Consider the following 15,305-nt stretch of genomic DNA (forward strand, 5'->3'; position numbering starts at 1 on the left):
ATCCCTGACTAGTTGTTAACTTTTCTTTGAGAGTTGAGATCTAAATAAAACCAATATTTTCAGGGCCTTAAAAGTACAGATGTCTTCCTTCTGCACTGTGTATCTGCAAAAACTGCAATATGAGGCAGCTGCGAAAATAATTGCCTTAGACGTGGACAGAAATTTCCTGTGAGTAATCTACATTAGCTGCCTGCTATTATAGAAAGGTGATCAATTCAAAAAATATTTCTCATAAAGCAAACTGGGCATGTAATAATCACACTATTCCATAATAATGAGTCTAAACCTGGGGCTCCTCTGAGCACCGTTGCTACCGTTAGCAGCTCCGGAGCCAGCGGCGTCTGAAAAAACACGCAGCCAAATTCAGAAAAGTGCGGTTCCTTAGAACTTGGCTGAAGGGAAAACTCACTCACAGAAAACTGGTCTTGTTTTAAACAAAACAACAGTTATCATGCTTACTTTACAATAAAATGCATGATTAAGATATACAAATCCAAGCATAACATCAAGTATAATATGATCTCTTACATTTTTCAGCTATTCTATTAAGATTTATCATACAAGTGTTTATCTCAACTTCCAGAAAAACAGGGTGAAAAACAGAAATGCGGTCTCTAGAACTCATCACAGCAATCTCTGTGCCTTATTTCAAATACATTAGATTCTGTGCACTGGGATCTTTGTAAGGGTGCAGCTACTTTTCCTCTAACACGTCTTTTGTTTGCTGTGTTCAGGAGCACTCCGAGACCTGCATCTCCTGCACTTTGAGAGAGGACCAACCCACGCTATAATAACCAGCTTACCTAAGCCTTTCCAAGAGGAAAAGATGAGGAATGGAAGCAGAGATGCTGGGCAGCTCTTGAGGACAATGTACAACAAGTTATGATACAACACGCTTAGACTGAATGCTAAATCCCTGCTGTTCTGAGATTATTACTTACCTTGGAATTTCGGTCCTTTCACCAACATTTTCTGCAGGATTTCATATAATGAGTATTGCCATTATTATAAATAGAACTTTCGTATCAGGATGTCGTGGTCAGCATGTGTTTTATAAAACTATGGAACTGTGTGCTGAATCACTTGTTGTTGAATATTGCCCTGAATAAGTTTTCTGAGAAAATGTACCCTTTTTGATAATTGGGGATGGTTTTGATTCTGTTTGTGAATTCTGGCTCAGATACAGAGCAACACGTGTGCTGCAACATGTCCAGCTAACAGAGATGAGAGCCATAACCCAAAGCTAAACCTAGTAACAAAGGCTTACGTTTTATTAAAATCCTGACATTCTACAGCAGTTTCTGTCTTGGACAGTTCTCGGAGTTTGAGTTGAATCAAAGTTTTCTTTTTTAATCGTATATACACAATGTTTTTATCTAGTCAGATGGTAGTGAAGGAAATCCTGTGAAATCTTGAATGCAGGTCAGTGAGTCTGTGTGACTGATTTTATCATGTAAAATTTGAATTGACTATTTTTCCCAATGGAAAAAAGTATCCCTTTTGGAGCTAAAGACACTGTATATCGAAGGCAAATGAGGTTAATACAGGTCTTCTACAGCTGACTGTCATTTGGAAGTTGTTCTTTGAATAATTTTCTCTGGATCCTGTGCCTGCTGAGATGAGGTGCACTGGTGGTTCAGGTAAATGCTAGGTAGTTCTGCTGTCCTACACACAGAGAGGGCAGGTCTCCACTTCATCTTCCATCCCTTCAAAACGAAACCCAAAGTGTCCTCTGCACACTAATTAGCCATATACCAAAGCCATTTTTCTCTTGGAGACATAAAAGGCAAAAGGATGCACTTGCTGCCAGCTGTGCCAATGAAGACCTAATGAAATCTGGGAGGTTACTGAGTCCTAGATGGGGTCAGGATTTGGGCGAGCAGAAATGGATTTTCAGACACTTGGGCATTTTCTTGTTTCGGTTACTTCCCGAAGGTAAAACGTCTGGATTTTACTTGCCTTTCAAACTGCCTCCTTGCGTCTGCTGGTTTCAATTCGGCTTTACAGCCTTCACTTTCTGCTTTCTCATGCAAGCTGTGTAGAATAAAAGACCGACACCTCTGCTGTCCATGGGGTGGCACTATTTGAACACACGTCTTCCCTTCTGAGCGCTGCGGTTTAACTTCTGTCTTAACAAGCACAAACTTCTGGATATTTCCAGTACAAATGTTGCAGGATAAAAGAAGGAAAATGTGAAAGGCTGTGTGGGAGCAGACCGAGCGGCTGGGGCTGCAGAGGAAGGAACGGCCAACAGGCGAGCGGCACAGGGACGGGATTTCAATCGCACGCCAGCCCAGGGAAGCCAGAGCACCCGCAGCTCACGAATTGCAGACTGAGGGTGCTTGAGCTCAAATATTAATAGTGCGCCAACACAAAAGGCTAAAAGAGTGAGAAACGCACCAGTGAGAAGAAGATGAAGCACCAACGGATGAGTACAGACTGCAAATTGAGGGAGTCCATAAATCAGTGTGCCAAGGCATGTGCCCTAAAGCCCAAACAATCCAGCAGCAGAGGGAAGACAGACGGACAACAGTGTGCCAGCAGACAGGCAGAGATCCCATACGGCACAGCAATGAGGGAAATGGAGCAGCAAGCCAGTGGCACATTTTTGGATCTTTAGCCAGAAGTGAAGAAAGCAAATGGCTGGAAGGGCTCAGAGCAGAAACATCGCAGCTTCGCCCACCCACCACCAGCCCTCTTCTGAGTGTGGAGGGCAGGCTGGGCTCTACCCTTGCTGGTGACTGAAGGTGCTGGATTAGCAATTAGCAACTGCTGGAGAGTTCTCTCAGTCCCGTGGGAAATGTTTGCTGGAGATAACCCTAAGCTACTGGAGGAACTGTGCTTACATGGCAAACACACGGCACACTCCCCACCCTCCATAATCCAGCCAAGTGCACTTGCAATTTCCAGGCAAATAACTTTATTGCAGTGAGGAGGAAAGCTGCTCCACCTCCAGCAAAAGTGCAGTTCCTGAAGTCCACAGGGCAAGGGCAGCACTCTTCAGAGAAAGGAGAGCAGAACCGAGCACTAGCAACACTGGGACAGAGAGATGTACAGAAATAAAATATGGACCAAGAGGATAAAAGACTCCTTGGAAATCCTTTGTGCTTTGCTGTACATGCAGATCCAAGTAGTTTCTCTCTCTCAAGGGTTTATGTGGAGTAATGTCAGCAATGTGGAGACTGGTTTGCAGGGAAAAGGCAGGATTATTTATTGGTTTTGCTTCTCTACCGTGAGACTCATCTTGTTGCAGTCCTGCACTGCAAAATTAGTGGGTTTATGACACAGAAAAATTGATGACAAGGTCCTTCAGTAAAGAACATGTGATGAGTCATTCCTTATCAGTGATACAGGAAGCAGCAGTTCCTGAGCATGTAAACCTGTGGCTGCTGGCAGGAGGAGGACCATGGTGGCACATGCCAGCTGCGTGTGCTGGGAGCACGGAGTCCAGCACAGCAGAGAGCAGAGGCCTCGGAGCTCCTGCATACAGCCCTATGAGCAACTGCAGGGTCAGGGTGACTCCTGCTGGCTTACACCCTACAGCTGCCGTCAAACTGTAACACCCTAAAGGAACAGCCGACGAGTCAGTGCTGGCTTATTTATCCACCAACCAGAGATGAACACTGGGTTGTGTAACTAAATTGCTACCACGAGCTGGGCTCTCTTTCAAAGTCACTTCAGCTACATCTCTGCTGTACCTTGCAGCCAGTTTGGGAAATGTGATGTAAAGGGCCCCAGGAGAACAGGCAGGAAGGTGGTGACATGGCACATGTGTTCTCCCCACCCAAAATCTTGAGTGATATTTCAGGGTCCTGCTAAAAGGTTGAATTAGCTGTAACCTCTTCCAGCTTTAATCGCTGTGTTCATACAAGCAGAACAGGCAATCTCATCCTCCTGTATTCCAGTTTCCTTCCTGGGCAGAAAGATGAGTTTCATGTCAGCAAGGCAGCTGAGACCATCCCATTTTTGGGGCAGGGAGTACAGACCTGATTCCATTACAAGTCACTGTCATCTTCTGCCATTGCATCTGTGTGAGACCTGTTGACTGTCCCTCCTGCAACTGGGAGGGACGAGCTCTCTGGCGCAAAGGACACTCCCAGCCCTCTGTGGTGACTGTCGTTGTCATAATCATCATCTTCCTCTTTCTCATTCTTCTCCACGTCTTGGTCATTGTCATCATCACCATCTGCTGCATTTTCCTCAATCACTTCAACCCTCTCTCCAGCATCTGGATCCACATCAGTCTTAAACCACACAGCTTTGTAGCCATCATCTGCCACACGCCGGTCTGTCCTGAGGATAGACTTCACTTCTTTCTCATGCTCAGTTTCTTCTTCCACTTCTTCCCCTTTCTCTTCCTGGTCAAAGATGATGGTGGAAGCTGTAGAAGCCTTTGGCAGGCTATTGATTTCTTCTACGTGGGAAGAGGGCAAAGAATGCACTGGTTGCTCTAGCACGTGTACCATCGACTGGACACTGCTGTCTTGTGACATCTCATGCTGTCTGATGTTCACATATGGGGGTTCTTCTTGCTGGTAAGATTGGTTCTGGTAGTCCCCAGAGACTTCCTTGGAGAACTACAGGAGAATAGACACCTTTGTGATTGTAGTGCATGGAAAAGAAACAGGGAGGGGGGAAAGGGGTGGCTGAAGTGACTGACTCCCACTCAGAAAAGCTTCCGCTTGTTTTGCAGCGAGACATATTTGCAGCCTGGGAAAGTTAAGGCTCCTTAGAACAGAGATTTTTTTTTTTTTTAATTGGCATTTTTTTCTGGATTTTTACAGATAAGCATCGGCATGTTTTCTGGGAGTGCTGGAGTGCTGGGCACCAGCGATGCACACCCATTTGTACCCATCCCTTCGAGGTGTTACTCTGAGGTGGGATGTGCTCCCTCAGGATGAAGGGCTGCTGTTGTTCGCCTGAGCTATGTGCTCTGGACTCGTGTGGCAGTCAGCAGAGTCCAGGCTGCTCGCAGTCCCAGCCTAAGGCGCAGACCAACATCTGCTCAGATGAATTACCCCCTAAACGTCAAAGTAACCAGGCTGCCAGGGTTAATGGCTGCAGTGCAGACAACTGTCTAAGCCCAGGCTTCAGGACAGGATATGAAAGGACCTTTCTCTCCATTGACTGTAAAGAGAGGATGAACAGCAGTTTACACCACAGAGACCACCTCTGGTATGTATCACGTTCATCCATGGAGCTGTGGTCCTCTCCTTATCGTGTCTGCTCCTTGTCTGCCACACATCTCCAGCCTCAGGGAGCAGAAAAGAACAACAGGAAGCAACACCAAAGCAATGCTACTTTCACAAACACTGTCTCAGGAGTGATTCATCACCTTTACACAAACACTTGTAGTATTTGGACAGCCCACCCATACTTTAAAACCTCCTCAGATCCCACTTTCAAACTCTAGGAAATTTTTTTAAGTGAGTCAGGCACAAACAAGGCACTTACCTTTTTACCTATCAGGTATTTGACTGGTTTTCCATACCATTTAAATATCATTAATCCAAGGAAGACAAAGGCAATTAATAGCAGCGCTGCTAATATACCACCCAAGAGGGCCATATCCTGAGCAGTGTACCTCTTGTCTGAGATGGTTACAGCTACAAGAAAAACAAACCAGTGTTACAAAGCCTAAAAATGGCAGCCTCAGCCTTTTTTTTTAACACAACACTTCTTTATGGCAGAAGATCCAACCAATTTTTGAAGAGCAAAGAAGCATCTAGTGCTGCAGAATGTGACAGTGACATATTCAATGTCACAGAAGGCCATGTGTTTGCTGTTCTGAAAGCAGAGGTCTGGGGCTGGTTTGTTTGTTTGTTTTTAAGGTGACCACTCACAGACTATTATAACTTCCAGTAAGTTACATCAAGTGGAAATATCATCCATTTACAGAACAATGACTCTTAGCCCATGATTTAACTAAGCTCATGTATATGTGACCGTGTCAGGCCAGCAGATGTTACATGCAGTAAAGCTGGGCAGATCTTGTTCTTTCCCACTTCATTCATTTACACCAGCCTGCAGAAATGAGGTACGTTTGTACATGTGTGTTTGAAAATGCAAGTCTTCCTTTAATCTGAAACGCCACCTCTGATACTGATGAGCACATTAAAATAGGAAATAAAGCATAATAGGAAACAAAGCATTCAAAGGTCTCCACTTCCCTGCCCTTTTGTTGCTTTGCACCAGCCTTCCCAGGAGCAGCTTATGCTTTCAGCCACCGGTCAGCAGAATCACATTTGTATAGAGAATCAACATTATGGTGGAAAGATTTTAACTTCCTCAGGGTTGATCAACTTTGCTTGTTGTTGTCAGTGGGACTCTTTATTCTGTAGTGTAAATCAGTTTCTTTATAGTTTAATGATTAACGAAACAGTTTTGTTCTCCTGCTGACCTGTTTATGACAATGGACTTTGAGTATTCCCTCTGCATTTGACTGAGCCCTCAGTTTATCATTAATACGTTAGTGTCGGTGGATTTTTGCTTCTTAATCACATCTCCTAGGGAGCCACAGCCCACAGAGCTGATGCGAAACTCCCCACCCTTACCTCCTCCTGCGCGGCACAGTGCCTGCGAATGCTGGCTCAGCCTGCTGGAACCTGGTGAGCCGGTACCGGTGCCTCAGGAACCAGAGGCCAATGTACAGTTACCACTTCCCAGAAGGAAGGTACATTAAAAACGACTCTGATTTCTCCCTAGATATTGGAACACTCAGTAAAGTGCTCTCCAACCCATTGCGTGCACATGGAAGTGTAAGCTATTTTTACATAAACAAAGCCAAATGATAGCTGGAGGGTTATGTATGCACCCTCATGTCTATCTTATTTATCATAGGTCCTTTCTCCTGGAAAGACCTTAAAATCTTGGAGTATAAGAACTTGACCTGACCTGAGTAGAAAATGCCTTGGCTCATGAGGAAGCCTGGTTTTGTGGGGGTGTGCCAACTCCTGTCTGCTCTGGTTAGCAAATGAAATCATGTTGCAGTTTTCTCTGGTTTTGACTAAAAATTAGCAAGGGTGTACCAAGGTGTCAGGGCGACCCTCCTTTGCCACACTAAGACATCCTGAGTTATTTCTGCCCCACCAAACAGCATGAAACAACCCCAGGGTTAGCTTTGGAATCACAAGAAAAGACACCACAATACACAGCACAACTTAAAGTCTCAGGAGTCTCTTTGAGCCATGTGGTGACCACATCATAAGGATGTTATGGCCACTGTAGGTATGGGGTTGGCCTCAGCCCAGGGCCACAGACCTCAGTGGGTGACCTGGCTTTGCCAGCTTACCCACAGAAGTGGAGAGGGCTCCCCAGTCACCTCCACAAACCAGAAAATAAACATGCAGCCTACCTGTGGCAAGGACGACCTCCACCACGATGACAGTGCTTCCCTCCTGCAGGCTCACCGTATCTTTTGCAACAGCCTATGCGAACATGGGGAAAAAAACCAAAAAAATTGGCTTAGGGACTTCCTAGATCTCCATCTCTCTCAAGGTATGTGCTGGACACTTCGTGGACAAAGTACCTCGTCCATATCCCCACAATAGCTCTGGTCATAGAGGAGGAAGAGCTCTGAAGAGTCCCCGTCCTGCACCAGAACCAGGTACATCATTTGTGTGCAGCTTTCCAGCACTGCTGTACGCAGATAACTAGGTAGTGTGGGGCAGGCAGATGGACAAGGAGAACATCCAGCTTCTTAGAAAGTCTAACGTTACTAACTGCTGCTTTTGACCTGAGCAAAAAAGGTACTGGATTTATCAAAGGACTTCCAAGTGTGGGGCTGTAGCCTTCCGAGCTGGGGTACAGGCCAGCAGCCATACCCTGCCCTACCCACACCACCTCCTACCCACCTGCTCACCCTGCTTATTCTGTTAATCAGAATCAGAGTGTGGGAGAGGGGCTCCTAAACTCTCCCCAGTTGACTTTTTGTTTGTCTCTAATGATATTTTTCACAGACATGGAGAAAGAATTTTACAGCTAGCACCAGATATAGCCTGCATCATACAGAGTAAATCTGCTCTCACTTCATCTCCCTCCATCCCTATACATTTATGATACAAACGGTTGGGGCAAGGACTGTCATTATATCCATTACCTAATGTGATTCCACGCTTGGTGCTTCTCTCCTAGAACCTACCCATTCCTTCCACAGCCCTGGCAAGATAATGAGGAAAGTTGCCCTACCTCGATGGTTACAGTTCCTGGTGACTGTAGCATCACATTTGTCAGGATGAGCCCATCTTTGGTTGCGATGAAATCTGTGCTGTTTTTTATGTAGTACTCTATGTTTGGGTTGATTTTCTGCAAAGCCAGAAGATCGAATGATTAAACCACGCTGTGTTTTGCATGCGTCTTTGTGACAACCCACTGGCAGGACTTGTCAAATGCACCTGAACCACGAGCAGGTGAATAGTGCAATAAATAAACAGATCTGGACTGGGGAGGTGAGAAGGGCTGAACTCAAGTGGGTTCACCCTGTTGCTCTGAGTTCAAGAATATATCCTAAAAGTGTCGCCTCCAGAAAAATCCCAAGTCTTACCAAGCTTGCATTGGTATCTTTAGTATTTGCCCAAGCAAAACACATTTACACAAGGGACCTTGTAAATTTGATCAGTTCTGCCTCTAACACAGTGCCAAAGGGGAATGTGCATGGAGAATAATACTTGTGCTGAGGTCTGCGCCATTTTTTCCTTTGTGTGTAAGCTCTTATTCCCCTACAAGGTCCCCAGTCTTGTTATGGAAGCCTTGGCACCAATAAAACTAGCACTTTTTTCTTTACTTAATAGGGTGGGATGGGAATGGCTGGTCAGTCAATCTCTTCCCCTTTCCCTCTCCCAGTACACTGTTCAAGAGCGGCTCTCTCAAAACAAGCCCTTGCTTTGGACCGGCTCCTTGTCCCAGGCCAGCCCCCAAATACCTTTCCTTGATCTTGCAGAGAGAAGACATCTCCGCCTGGGATCCTGCCACCCCAAACTCCTCAAGGAGCCACGTCACCCGTCCCTAATTCAGATCTGGACCTGTTCACAGTATTTACTAACCCTGGGCTTCACCCAGCATGCAGTGGATCCGCCACCTACTCAGAACTGGGTGGGACTGGCTGTTGGGAGAGAAGGGTTCAGCAGCTTCTCCACATTACATCATACCATAAGCGGTTCTGACCTATGCGGAATTTCCATAGGAATATAATACAGGACACTGGAGGAAAATGTGTTTGCTTCTCCCCACCTCCCCCTCCTCATATTTTCTGATCCTGCTATGCTCCTGAAGCAGTGAGGAAGAACACAGTGCACTTTTGGTTTCTTACATCTGGGAAATCTTCATCCATTGCTGTTATCATCAGGGGGCTTGAAGGATCACCAGCTTGGAAGACAAAGCTTCTCGGGGCCAGACCAACAGATACTGTCCCATAGTAGATCCTGCTCTCGAAGTACGGTGGATACTCACTTTTATTGATGACCTTAATCTCCACAGTGGCTATAGAGTATTTCTGTATGTTGTTGACCTGTGTGGCCTAGCGAGAAAGAGAGAGACACACGCTAGCCTTGTCCTATTAGTGATGAGACATAAAAACACAGGCCCTTCCAAAAGAAAGGGTGTAACAGAGTTAGCTTTAATTTTAATATAATTAATCAAACATCATTTCAAGACTGCTGCTTCCTAGAAAGCCAGCTGTGCTGGACTGGTGTCTGCAATGCCATCAGACTTACCATGACTTGCAATAGGTACGAGTCTGGGGCAGTTGCTGCTTTGTTCATAGTTAGGTTCCCTGTGTCTGCATTCACTGAGAATACATTGTCTGTATTCCCTAAAGAAAATGGAAAGACTATTCAGCCATCAGATACCTTCATAAAGTCACCCAGAGCTCACTGACTCACTTTTTCACATACTAGTGACAATATCCAGGGCATAATGCTTCTTATGCTGCTTGTTCTTGCCTGCCTGGTTGCTGCAAGGGCTGAGAGTGCTGGCCAGGGATTCAGGGGACTCAACAGCAGAAAAGCATCGAGAAGATGTGTGTGAACCCAGTTAGGTGAGGTAGGACAGAAAGCTTTGCACTTCCAGTGCCTAGGCCCAGCCTGAATTCTGCTAAATGCCTGGGGACTCTGGTGCAATTTGAGGACTGAAGGTGTCCACTTCCCTAACCTGAACCCAAAACCTAACTGAGCTCCAACTGCACTTCAGGAGAGACAAGGGAAGGATTATTCCTATTTTAAAGGCAAGAAACCAATCTACAAACAAAAGCTGGGTGGGAGTGCGTCTCAAATAGCTCTAGGCATCTAAAGGGAAGACATCTCTACCTGAGCTCGTTACCTATATTGTGAGGAGAAACTGGCATCTCAGTGCACAATTTATCCAACTTGCTGTGAACATTGGCCTCGACGTGAGCTGCGTTCAACTCTGAAACACTTATTTCTCTCTACTGACTACAAAAGGATCCTGGACACAGAAACCTTCTTGTATTGATGTAAGGGTAGAAATCAGCTTCCTACATCCCCAACCTGTTTCAATCATGAAAACATCTATGTTGGATATATGTTAAAATAAAGCAAAAATGTGTACTCTCTTCCTCACTCTGAGACACTGTGGGCTGTATTTAGACAAGGACTCCCCAGTCTGTGGTTCCCTATGGACTGTGGGGTAGGGAGGCCACACTACATCCAAAATACTGGTGGAATTTTAGAAAACCTTCAAGTGAAATAAATGGCCCAGTCAAGGGTTGGGCAATCAGTTGACTGTATTCAAGTAATCTTTTCGAAATCCAGACTAAACCAGGGCAGATTAGACAGTGGCGATGTGCTGGGGAATAAAAACATCATTCTTGGCAATGTATGAAAATTATGCTGATGATGTGGGAATTCTAGGTTCAGCTCAAAGACTGCATGAAAGTGCTGTGGCCAGACTGGGCAAAATCAAGTCTAAAAGCTTAAAGATAAAACATGTCCCATCTCCAGAAAAACCAAAGTCCCTGGGAAACAGTTTTCATGGAGGTTGGTTAATTTTCTTTCTCTTTTTCTTTCTGTACAGTCTGTTTCTTCCACTTCATCCTCTGGGTTCTGTGGCCCTAGTTATGTTGCTGTGGCAGAAACAGAGGGGCAAATGCCCAGGCCCTCAACTCTCAAGTGCTGTTGAGGATATCTGCTCTCGGCAGGTAATGTAGAGGACATGAGCAATGCAGTTTGTGGAAGGTGCCAGCTTCTACTCACCACCAACAATGCTGTACACAATCTTTTCATTTAAAGTGTAGTCAGGATCAATAGCGTAGATAGGCCCTGGCTCTAGTTTGAGTGGTTCCGTCTGCAAGAGCAAAGCAAATCATCACATACCACACTACAGGACCAAATTACCACTTACAGCACCTGGGTATAGTTTGAGAATAGCATCAAGGGTACTGTTTGGTCATGCTTGCTTACCGACATCTCGGAGATATTGACTCTCCCGGTGTAGGGGCTGCTGATGCAAATGCGTTTGTCCGTGTCAATGAAGGTACAGGGTAGGAACCAGGGTGGTTTGGTGTCAGATTGTTCAATAAATATATTTATTGTTGCGGTAGCTGTGTTGGTGATGTCGCTGCTGCCCACAGCCCTGTCCTGTACCCAACGGCAAAGCATACTCATGAGATGCAAGTTTTATTGCCAAAAGAAGAACCCATGTGCAAAAGCCAGTGGCCCAAGGTCTCGTAGCTGTTGTAACTCCATTCTGTCTAAGGCTCAGCGGGTTATGTGAGATTAGCTAAAGCGGTGAGCTATCTCTTTCTGCTGGCAAAGGTGGACTGAACACAGATCTGTCACGGTGTATTTACAGAGGGTGAGAGGCTGCTCGCAATTCACCACCCTCAGTATCCACCCTCCCTCCTGCCACCCCAGAAGTCTCCTATTCAGAATTACCCTTCAGGTAAGAGACTGGAGCAAACAAGATATTTGGTTCCTCCTAAAGAACTTACCCTTGCATACAAGACCAACATTGTAAAGTTAAATTTATCATAGTCCAATGCTTTTTGTAAATAAATTTCTGGGTTATTAACTCCTTTTATGGCAAAATAACCATCTGTGCCCTGGAAGGGGAAAAGGAAAAAGCCTGTTAGCAGACTCAATCACGGACATGTTCGAAATACTGCTCATTGCTATGTTCAAGCAAATCCCCGAAGAGCAAATAAACTAAGGAACTAAAGTGGGACCTGGGGAAAGCGGAATCTGCCTTTGGCTTTGCCAAGACCTTCTCTGTGATCTTCGGCAGCTCATGTTATCTCCACTCTGCATGGGCACTGTTGGCAAACATGACAAGAACTCCTCCTTGCCCTATTCGATTCAGTGCAATTCGAACCCTGTGTGGGACAAAGGTCTGATATGTTTACAGACCATCCCAACAAGACGTACGTGGATCATATGGCTTAGAATATCCTAGACGAAAGTGTAACCTGTATAGCGTAATAAAAGCGTGAGCGGTAAAAGAATTCAATGCCTGCAATGTCGATTGCTCTGTTCTGCTAACCAAACCAACACTTGTGTTTTGCAAAAGATGTGCCTCTTCTAGAACCCGCCAGAGAACTGAAGGCAATAAAGTGGCCTTAGCCTCGAAGTTGGTAAATTAAACACAAAGACTTCTCCAGAGCTACCATTTTTCCCCCAGATAAAGACACTCACCGGCACTACTGTTGTGAGCTCATAAAAGATGGTGTCCAGGTCACCATCGCTAGCACTTAAATCTTCAAGGGGTACAATGGTTGCATTCACTTTTGTATCCTGAAACAAAGTTACTATGGTTATTCTCTCTGTGAAATGGGCTGAAGACTTCTCCTTGCCAACCCTTCCCTCGTCCCACAGCAGCGGGTGACCCCGTGCCCTCTTCACTTCCATAAAATACTTACTTCAGGAACAACTTCGGTGAGATTCGTTTGCTTAAACACTGGGCTATTATCGTTCAGATTGACAATGGTCACAATAATTTCCAAAGAATCGCTCTGCAGAAAGGGTGAAGCGAGAGAATCAAAGATAAAAACCAGACCAACAGCGGGTGATCCTGATTTGCAGGGGGAGCAGAGGGGATGGAGGATGTGGCTGGGGTTTGCAGTCAGCCCGCAGTGTGGGTGGGTTGGGTTTGTTCCCACACGCTCCCCATTCCCAGAGCCTCGGGCACTCTGACGGTGAGGGGAGCGTGTATGTCCGCAAAGAAAAGGACATCCCTTCACCTCCCAGCCTGGGCACTAGGAAAGCACAGGGAAGCACGCACTGCCCTTCTGTCCCTTGGGACAGGGCTGAGTGCGGGCAGGAGCGCTCACCAGCTCCGCAGCACTCTGACAAGTCAGGTACACCAGCAGCAAGGTGTCCTCCTGTACATGAACACAAGAAAACAGCCATTGTAGAAGCAAGCCACAACATACTAACTCTTTCTAAAATATAGGAGACAAATACATGCATTGCTGAACCAGAAACACTGCTAGACTTTATCTTGTTTTGAGGAGTATCTAAGCTTTCTTTCCTTTGCAGCCATCCATCAGCGCTGGAATCTCATTTCTGATGGAGTCAAAGCACACTGATCTTCCAGCTTCTCTCCCTGTGATTCCTGTAACATTGGCAGAGCTAACTGGCCATTTTCTTGGACTTTAGGTGATTTCAAACAGACATTTCTTTTCAAATGGAATGAAACAGAAATGTACCATGCAGCAAGCACAGTGTTACCTTCAGGGTGTTAACTCTGTTGTTCTTTGCTCAAATAAATGTGGGTTTTTACATTAGGGAAAGGCAGCTTAAGGATGCTTGTGGCTGTGCACAGAGTGCTGCAGGAAAGTAAAATAATTTAGCAGCAACCTAACTGAACACACTGGCCTTTTATAATGCCTTTGTGCTTCACACAACGTCAGCTCACCGCTCAGAGCTGTGCTTTCTACAAGCAAACAGGGATCATTTTACGTGAGTCCTGGAGAGCTCTGATCACTACAGTTGTCACATTTTCAGTTTTAAAACCTTCGCTTGCTTTAACTCGTACAGAAGCACTGAAGGAAGGTGACGGCAGGCGTACCACGCATCCCCCTCCTCCCTGAGCTCTGCTTGTGGAAGGGCTGCACTCCCAAGCAGCCAATTCCAACCCAGCTGGAATAGGTTTCATTTTCAAAGTTATTTCTTAAATCCTTTACAAACAGATCACAAATCCCTGGAAGTCCAAGACACCAGGTTGAAACTCATTGCATCCCAGCACTACTCATCCTTCCAGAAAAAGCAATCCCTGGGTAAGTTTTTGTTAATGTAGTTATGCCAATAAACCCCCTAATGAAAACAGAATCACAGCTCTATCCATATGCTAATGCCTGTGTAGATTACTGAGGCTCCTTGCCCACTAATCTCCATTTCTACCCCTACCATTACCTATTTGGATTTTGCAAATGTTACTTTTATGTTATAAATGCACGGATACAATTAATGCTTCTTAACACATACTTATAGACAAGTATGTCAGGAGACACTGAAATCTCCAGCAAGCCTTTCCTCTTGCCGCACAGGAAAGGCGGCAGGGTCTCTTTTCTCTACGCCACGTCTGTTGGACGCTCCCGGCTCACCTCATAGTCCACGCTTCGGCTCAGCTGCAGCTCAGACCCCTGTATAGTGAAAAAGCTGGCATCGGGAGAAGTAGGATCAATCGTTACAGTGAAGCCTGGTTCCACATGGATAGTGGTCACCACGTAGCCAGGAGGGTTATTTTCATCAACAGATGGTCTGTCATTGGCAACAGAACATCCTGGAAAACACACAAATGAGACAATATTGCCCAGCAATTCACATTGTGACAGCGTTGGGTAAGACCTGCAACCTAAGACTTCTCTGGTTACCACTGGAGAGACGGTTGTTGAACAAAGCCACCTCAGAATGAGTGTGCAGACATCTCCCACCTGTAATGGGGCAACCTGCTGCCGTGGGGGTTGTTCCTCTGTGGCCATGGCCCTCCTGCAGGACCTTACCTTGTTGCTGTGCTGAAACCCGCATTACGAAGGGCAGCAGGAAGAGCACAAAACCGATGAGCCAGTGAGAAACAGCCATAGTGTTTGAAAAAAATCCCCGTTTCTGATCAAGCTGATCCTCTTCTCTCTGTTCCTCCCAGTGCCGTCTTCTGCGCCCACTGCTTCACAAAGGCAAGAACCACTGGCTGGCTGGAGTGGATTGCTGCAGTTCCACCTTTGCCCCTTCGCCTCATTGGATGACTTATTGAAAGGTATTTACCAGTCACGGAACACGATAACGCATAAATTCCCGTTTCTGCTTTGTCCCTGTGTCTCTTCCTATCCCAAACTCTCTGCAGCAACAAGGATATAC

General features: G+C 45.8%; 1 protein-coding gene across 2 annotated transcripts; it reads right to left on the reverse strand.

The window, feature by feature from the left end:
• Positions 1-1,248: 1,248 nt before the first annotated feature.
• CDHR5 (cadherin related family member 5) lies at positions 1,249-15,172 on the reverse strand. Of its 2 annotated transcripts, XM_071808703.1 has the most exons (14): positions 14,954-15,172; positions 14,555-14,733; positions 13,280-13,330; positions 12,869-12,961; positions 12,645-12,743; positions 11,945-12,055; positions 11,415-11,591; positions 11,208-11,298; positions 9,711-9,808; positions 9,308-9,514; positions 8,188-8,304; positions 7,355-7,427; positions 5,455-5,606; positions 1,249-4,577 (listed from the first exon to the last, which is right to left on the reverse strand). In XM_071808703.1, the coding sequence occupies exons 1-14, from the start codon at positions 15,030-15,032 to the stop codon at positions 3,996-3,998; spliced, it is 2,109 nt and encodes a 702-aa protein (XP_071664804.1). In that variant the 5' UTR covers positions 15,033-15,172; the 3' UTR covers positions 1,249-3,995. The 2 variants fall into 2 exon arrangements, with proteins under 2 accessions (XP_071664804.1, XP_071664805.1); XM_071808704.1 differs by lacking the exon at positions 13,280-13,330.
• Positions 15,173-15,305: the final 133 nt, after the last annotated feature.

Source organism: Patagioenas fasciata, chromosome 5 (assembly GCF_037038585.1).
Source record: "Patagioenas fasciata isolate bPatFas1 chromosome 5, bPatFas1.hap1, whole genome shotgun sequence".
Classification (NCBI taxonomy): domain Eukaryota; kingdom Metazoa; phylum Chordata; class Aves; order Columbiformes; family Columbidae; genus Patagioenas; species Patagioenas fasciata.

What these genes read in the sequence shown, in the direction of transcription:
- CDHR5 (XM_071808703.1), bottom strand. Translation starts at nt 15,032, where the DNA reads ATGGCTGTTTCTCACTGGCTCATCGGTTTTGTGCTCTTCCTGCTGCCC. An exon ending in TCACCGAAGTTGTTCCTGAA is followed by an intron (nt 12,744 to 12,868) that starts GTAAGTATTTTA and finishes ACTTTGTTTCAG; the next exon opens with GATACAAAAGTGAATGCAAC. An exon ending in CAGGAACTGTAACCATCGAG is followed by an intron (nt 7,428 to 8,187) that starts GTAGGGCAACTT and finishes ATGTTCGCATAG; the next exon opens with GCTGTTGCAAAAGATACGGT.